The 6,932-nt window shown below is 41.2% G+C and overlaps 1 protein-coding gene across 2 annotated transcripts in view; it reads right to left on the bottom strand.

The window, feature by feature from the left end:
- Positions 1-877: 877 nt before the first annotated feature.
- Positions 878-6,932, bottom strand: part of SALL1 (spalt like transcription factor 1) — a 13,615-nt gene continuing 7,560 nt past the window's right edge. For both annotated transcript variants that reach the window (XM_062007470.1, XM_062007471.1), the window contains exons 2-3: positions 2,532-5,944; positions 878-1,438 (exon numbers count right to left, since the gene is read on the bottom strand). In XM_062007470.1, coding sequence (XP_061863454.1) covers positions 998-1,438; positions 2,532-5,944 — 3,854 coding nt within the window. In that variant the 3' untranslated portion in view covers positions 878-997. The remainder of the gene's footprint in view (positions 1,439-2,531; positions 5,945-6,932) is intronic.

Genomic DNA, 6,932 nt, shown 5'->3' with positions numbered 1-6,932 from the left:
TGTTAAAGAAACTGGACCTCTTTTCCTTTCAACTTTCTGAGAAAGTGCATGTAACAGTCCAAGGTTCCCCCTGCCCTCCCCAATACCTAATACAAAATAAACAAACACTATACTTGTTGCCTTGGTCAAGGAGTAGGGCTTGGTCTTGTAAGGAACATATGTACATTTTAATGAAAGTGATGTTGTATATACAGGAGCATCTACAGTTGTCCACGGAAGTTGTTCAAGATGCCATACTTAGCAGCATTATGAAAGTCCAGCACATTTTCTATAATGAATATACCTACAAGGCAAAATGTTACGTCTCAGTTTCAACTACCAAAACAACACGTCAGTATCTTCTCTAATAATCCGCGTGCTTATTACTGTACAGAAATGTATTAACATTTAAGACGACTCAAGTAAAAAGCACAATACAAATAACAGTTCAAAACGGAAAATGTTAAACCTACAAAAATTAAAGCAGTTTTAATTTTATAATAAAAATCAAAAACTGAGCTGTGTAAAGGACCCACATTGTTCAGTCTATATCCTCTCAGTCCTTTTCTTAATTCTGTTTGGAAAAATTAAACAATGTGTTTGCTGATAAAACTTCCAGCAGGTTCAAAGTGTACATTTATATACAGATTTTTATTAGAGATCTAATGCATCACTGAGGCATCGCATCAATACCAGAGTTCATGTTAAACTGGATATAGAAAATAAGTTAATGCCAGAATAAGATCACCTAGCAGAACAGACTTGCAACTGCCATAAATGTTACAGCAAGTTTACAGCACTCTAGTCGATTAGTATTTAGTTCAAAATACAGGAGACCAAAGTTAATGCTTGCATTTGTTTGCAAAGCAAGGTTATATCACTAATAAATAAGCTCTCTTAGAACTCTAGAAGTAGAACATGGTACAAAAGAAAGTCTTTGTAATGTTGTAGCCTGCAGCTTGAAAAAAGCAACCCTAGGTTGCACTATTTGCAGGAATGTTATTTATGGAGTTTTTCTCTAATTTGTTACGATTTCTTTGTTGTCTTCCACGAAACGCGTGAAACGGAAGTTTGTCCCATTTTCATTGCTTGCCATTTTCTCCAGACCAGCTAGAGGTGCGTTGGGTTCTGAATTCTGGAGTTTCTCCAAGCTTCCCGTCAAGCCGCTGATGGGAGAGCTTCCACCGTTGCCCAGGCCTCCTGGTGCCGGAGGGATGCCACCGTTCTGGATGACAGAGATCTCGTTGGTCTTCATGGCCAAGCCATTGGAGAGCGCCGCTGCGTACTGGTTCCAGAAGCTGGAGGGGTCTCCATTCCCTGACCGTGCAGCCAAATCCTTCTGAAACATTTCTGGGAACTTTACAGGATTGCCTCCTAGAAACGTCATGGGGCCATCTACAGAAAGTCGTCTGCCTCGTCGTGCAGGAGTACTGTTCCACATGTGAGTGCCCATGTGAACCTCAAAAGAAAGGAAGGAAAAAACAAAGAAAGAAAGAATAGGCGTTAACCAGAATTTCAAACTTATTTTGATCACAGAGAAGGCAGGCAGCAGTCCATGAAAGTGTCTAGCCTTGTTACATAACGAATGACACTGAAGGTAGCGGGTGCAGGGCTCCATTTCCCTGCTGGAATAATAAATAAACGTCTTCTGGATTAGCCCATCACCATTACCCAGAACACTCTGTTTTCCTGCTGAACAATGCATTCCTTGTTACTCTTTTTTTTTTTTATTACATGTATTTAGTTTATAATGACTTCACGTTATTCTGTCAATTGCAGATAGCTGCTTTCAGGGCTAGAATTGCTATGTCCACTTTCATTGCAATGGTAAGTATTGTATTTGACACCCTTTACCCTATAAATGTCCTTTTCAGACAGGCAGAAAGTATCCTTTACTGATTGCTCATCGGAGAGCCTCGTGTATAGACAGAATGGCCTGAAAGTAATTATTCATCTCACATTACTAGCAGCAACCTCTAGAGAAATACTCTGTCAACAGAAAAATGTACACAGTAAAGTGCTCAACTGGTGTTCTAAAACTTAAGTATATTTGCTTTTTCAAACACATATGAGTAGGAAATGTTAGTTATATAATCAATTAAAGTAATGCCCATTAGTTACAGAATTACGTTAATAGTTTTTTTAAACACTCATCATCTTAACATGATAGTTATGAAAATCAACACATTCAAGGGCATTTCACTTCTTACAGAGGTGAGTTACAAAAGCGCATTTTTCTGTTAATTAATACTCCTTACCATCATTTGGCTGTTCCATTTCTCTACATAGACAGTCTTTCCTGGTGGGTGAATTTTAATTAAGCATCAAAAACAGCTCATGCTTCGAACAGGCTGCCAACATGAGCACTCAACAAGAGGCTATCTAGGCCTGCAAGAGGTGACTAAACAACCCTTTGTCACAACACAGATACCCAAAGGTACCACCGCTTACAACATTAACATATGTTAAAAAAAATTTAAAACCCAGTTAAAAAAAATTTAAAACCCAGCAAAGAGAAAATGAAACCTAAAAACAGCAAGAGGAAAAAGTACCTTCAGATTGCCTTTTGTTGTGAACGCTCTTCCACATATAGTGCAGGCAAAAGGTTTCTCACCAGTGTGTGTCCTTTCGTGGATCTGCAGAGCACTGGAGGAAGAAAATGTTTTCCCACACGTGTTGCAGTAGTGCTGTTTGGGGGTTCTTCTGGGGAGAGCGGGGAGCAGGACAGGGGATGTGGCAGAGGAGGACAGTGGCCCTGAAGCAACTAGACCAGAGGGTGCTTCTTTGCTATCCTGAGGAGAGCTGTGCACAAATCCATTAACTTCAGTCTTTATGAGCGATGACAGTGAATTAGTGGGCATAACTGAAGAGTTCTGATTAGGGCCGATACTGGAATTGGGCTCAAAAAGTTGTGATGGTAGATCTCGCATTTGATGTGTCAACATATGCTGCTTCAAATTACCCTTTGTGGAAAAGCCACGATTGCAAACTGTGCAAATAAATGGTCTCTCTTTGGTATGACTTCTGTAATGAATGTCCAAGGCACTCTGACAAGCAAAAGTTTTGCCACAAATGTCACATGCAGTGTTTTTAAATTTACCTCTATCTCTGAAAGGAAAGAGCATACTCAGAGACTCTTCTTTAATCATTTTATCAGTGTTACTAGACGTCAAGTCCAAAGCACCACTGTTAGCAGGGGTTGGAGACAAACCGTTGGCAAACTCGCTTGGTAAAGCTCTCACTGGTTTCTCTTCGATACTTGGTGACTTGTGATAATCATTGGTGCTGTTTGATGGGGACAAGGCCTGCATGGAAGAGGTAGACTCTGAGACAGCAGGGCTTCCAGCACTTTGGCTTTCCATATCGCCACCAATAGATGATGAATCATTAGTCAGAACATCCCCTTCCACTGACCCATTTTCAACCGACTTTAAGCTTGCCTGAAGTTGTTCAGCAAGTCCTGCATTGATCATCTTCATCTGATTTTCCAAAGCAGCAATACTTGACATTTCCAGGGGCAGAGGGGAAGAAGACAAGCTGTCTTGTGACGCATCTGCAGACTTAGGTGTATCTGGCACGCTGCTGTCAGGACAGTCTTCCATGTTCTCATCTGAGAAGTTGTCTATATCATCAAAATTCTTATCATCAAAAGATCCCGTATCTGATTCCATAGACTCAGGATAGTTTTCTGTCACTGGGGTGTTGGGGATCTGCCCTCCCATGTGCATTCGGATATGTTGCTGTAGAACAACAGCATTGGTGAATTTTTTCTGGCAGATCGGGCACGAATGTTGTACTCTCAGCGGAGGCATGGCACGGTGGACACTGTAATGAGTCTTTAAGTTGCCTTTAGTAGTGAAAGCACGACCACAGATTTTACATTTAAATGGTCTCTCACCGGTATGTGTGCGGTAGTGCATTTTCAGTGCACTCTGGCAACTGAGAACTCGGTGGCAAATGATACACTCGTTGGGATCGGTTGCCTTTTTGTCAATGTTTTCTACCAGTTGCTGCAATTTTGATGTTTCAGATGCTGGCGTTGAATCCAATAGTCCTCCAAATGGAAACTTTGCCTTGAATTGCTCTGACATTAGAGGCATCAATGGATTTGTAAAAGTGGCAACACTGGTGGAGCCCGAGTCTGCTGCCGGTGAGCTCACGGAGCTGCTCATGTTAGAGATGGTGCTTGTGTTCTGAGGGTTTTCCTCCATTTTGCCATTTGAGGTAGGCAAAGCACCAGCCTCTACCTCATCAGAAAGTCCATTGGAAATTTTTGATGTGGGATCAGCTGTTCCCGAGTCACTCTTGACAGAGCAGGGAGGGCTAGCAGAAGGATGGCTAATGGGAATCGGCTGAGGCTCCTCAGTTTTGATGAATGGGGTCAAGCTTGGAATTGTTGGTGGGAGTGGCAGACCAATAGAAGTCGTCAGGGTGGAGAGGACTGGCTTGCTGTCCAGCCAGCTTGTGACAGGCTTCTCCGGTGGTATAGACATCCCATAAGGAATACCCGTGCTTGTGGGAATATTGTCCAAATGCTCTGGCACTGGGTATGGATTCATTTGAATGTGAGGGTATTTTTCTTTATGACGTTGAAAGTGGACTTTTAGGTTTCCTTTTGTGGAGAATCTGTTTCCACATATGTTGCATTTAAAGGGCCTCTCGCCAGTGTGAGAACGTAAATGAATCTGCAAGGCACTGTCACTCCCAAACACTTTAGCACAGAACCTACATTTATGCTTAAAGAATGCCTCATCTGAATTACTTTTTGCTTCAAAAGCAGTTACATTTGGTGGCTTGCTTTTCCTTTGCTGTGCCAAGGCAGTCAAGGAGTTTAAATCCTCTGCAGGTGTTCCAATATTGGACAAGGGGCCGGAGAAAACAGAGTTATTAGGAGTGGGCTGAGGTAGAAGTGGATTAGATGCAGGACTTAATAAACTGCTTATTGCAAAAGCTGGTGAAGATGATGCTGATACTGGTGGGTTGCTGAGCTGTGAGCCACCAATACTTGAAGCCACTTTTTCTGAGGACGGTGTTGTAACTGCTGCTGCCAATATGTTAATATTTGGAGAAGAGCCACTACTGGATGGAATTAGAGTGTTGCCAGGGTTGCTCTGAGGTAGCTGTATTGGGGGTAGCTGTTTCACACCACTGATGCTGGCAGATTGACTAGCAAGGCTTTGTGCTAATCCAGCTGCTGCAGCCAGCTGCTGGGATAAATGGGAACTTAATGTGGACAAGGGGTTGGCAGATGTTCGTAAAGTACCTTGAGAAGGGCTCGAAGATGTTGGCATGTCTGTATTTTGGGAAGCCAACAATAATATTTGGTGACGAATTTGTTCAATCAGTTGCAATTGATGGATCTGCTGCTGCTGCAATGCCAACAGTTGCTCCATCAGGGCAGGTACTGCAAGCTTGCTGTTTGACGCACCGTTACACCTCGCTTCCTGTGAGAACTGTGCTACCGCCACTTTAGTACTCTGAAGGTTTTCAATTATTACATTACTATTTATCACTGAAAAGTTGCCTAATGTTGTCAGGTCCCCTATGTGAGGTAGAGAGGTTGTTACAGCTGAGGTACCCATTGTGGAGCTGTTACTGCTTGTAATACTATTGTTGACACTCTTGGAACTGCTACTGCTATTGTTAATGCTGGAAGCCTCCACATCCATGGATTCTTCCCTGTCAAGTTTGTTATGCTCTGAAAGGTCACTGCAGTCTACTTGATCTGTGTTATTAACTGTGTCATTCATCTGTTCATCAGGATTATCAGAAGGGGAACTAGGAGGGAAGGTTTCAGAAGGAGAAGCTGGATTTTCATTCACAATTAAAACTAATTGATTTTTAGTACAATTCTTCTTGTGTTGCAGGAGATCTGATAATTCAAAGAACTCAGCACAGCACCTGCCACAGACATGGGCGTCCTTGTTCTTAGTGGTTCGATTTGCTTGACCCTTTTCTGTGTCTCCTAAAACATCAAAAGATGATGGATTAGGAACCAAACAGTAACAGAAAAAATTCTGCAGGACATTTCATCTAAAAGTACTGGGTTTATCTACCACTCTAAAATAGACTAAAATCAGACATGAAAATAGATCAATATTTCTACTTCACAAACATAAGTCAAAAACAACATTTAAAACTGTACAAGGGAGCTTTAACTATCCCTGTGTCTTAGATGATCATTTGCTTCAGATAATCCATCAAAATATAAAATACTATGAACTGAAGGCATTGGAGCATAATGAAATTCCATAACAAAGTATTGATTTCCAATAATTCATACTGCTTATTGTCTAGTTGTCCACTGAGTGCAAATCAGCCATTTGAAGGACTCATTAGACTCTCACGTTCCTGTCAACCTTGTTCATTTTCAACTGATTCAGAGATATCTGTGACAGTTGCCCCATCACTAAACTAATTTGTAGTCATTCGAGGTCCCAATCAGTTGTTGACAGAAAAAAAAAAAAAGTATTGCCAAGCTGCAGACACTCTACCCGTTTCTTCCAAGTTAGCACTTAAGGTACAAGCTATGAAACTGTTAAGACAGATTGGTGTTCCAACCAAACTTAATTCTGCTGCAGTTAGAGACAAACTGAATGGAAAATAAAAATCCTTTATAAAATGGTAACATTTACCATAAAATTGTAAAGTGCCAATGCACTTTAAGACCACTTTTAACGCCTTGAGCAAAGCTTCTGAAATTAAACAAATGTCCCATTTGTCAGCATGTTCTTCACCAAAAGCATTCTTTGTGGGATTCTGATCTGAAAAACGCTTGTATAAATCTGGACAATTGCTGGAAAAATCATGAATTTGCATCAGAGTAACAAACACCAGGATCTGGCCTCTTATCTGTATAGCCAACAGAAGTTTTACAATTCTGAATAAACATGAAGAAAGATGAGTAGTTAAAAGGAAATGTTCACGTACAATAAGAGATAAACTCCTGGTTT

Source organism: Colius striatus, chromosome 14 (genome assembly GCF_028858725.1).
Source record: "Colius striatus isolate bColStr4 chromosome 14, bColStr4.1.hap1, whole genome shotgun sequence".
In the NCBI taxonomy this organism is placed as follows: Eukaryota; Metazoa; Chordata; class Aves; order Coliiformes; family Coliidae; genus Colius; species Colius striatus.
This window is presented reverse-complemented; position numbering and strand designations above follow the sequence as displayed.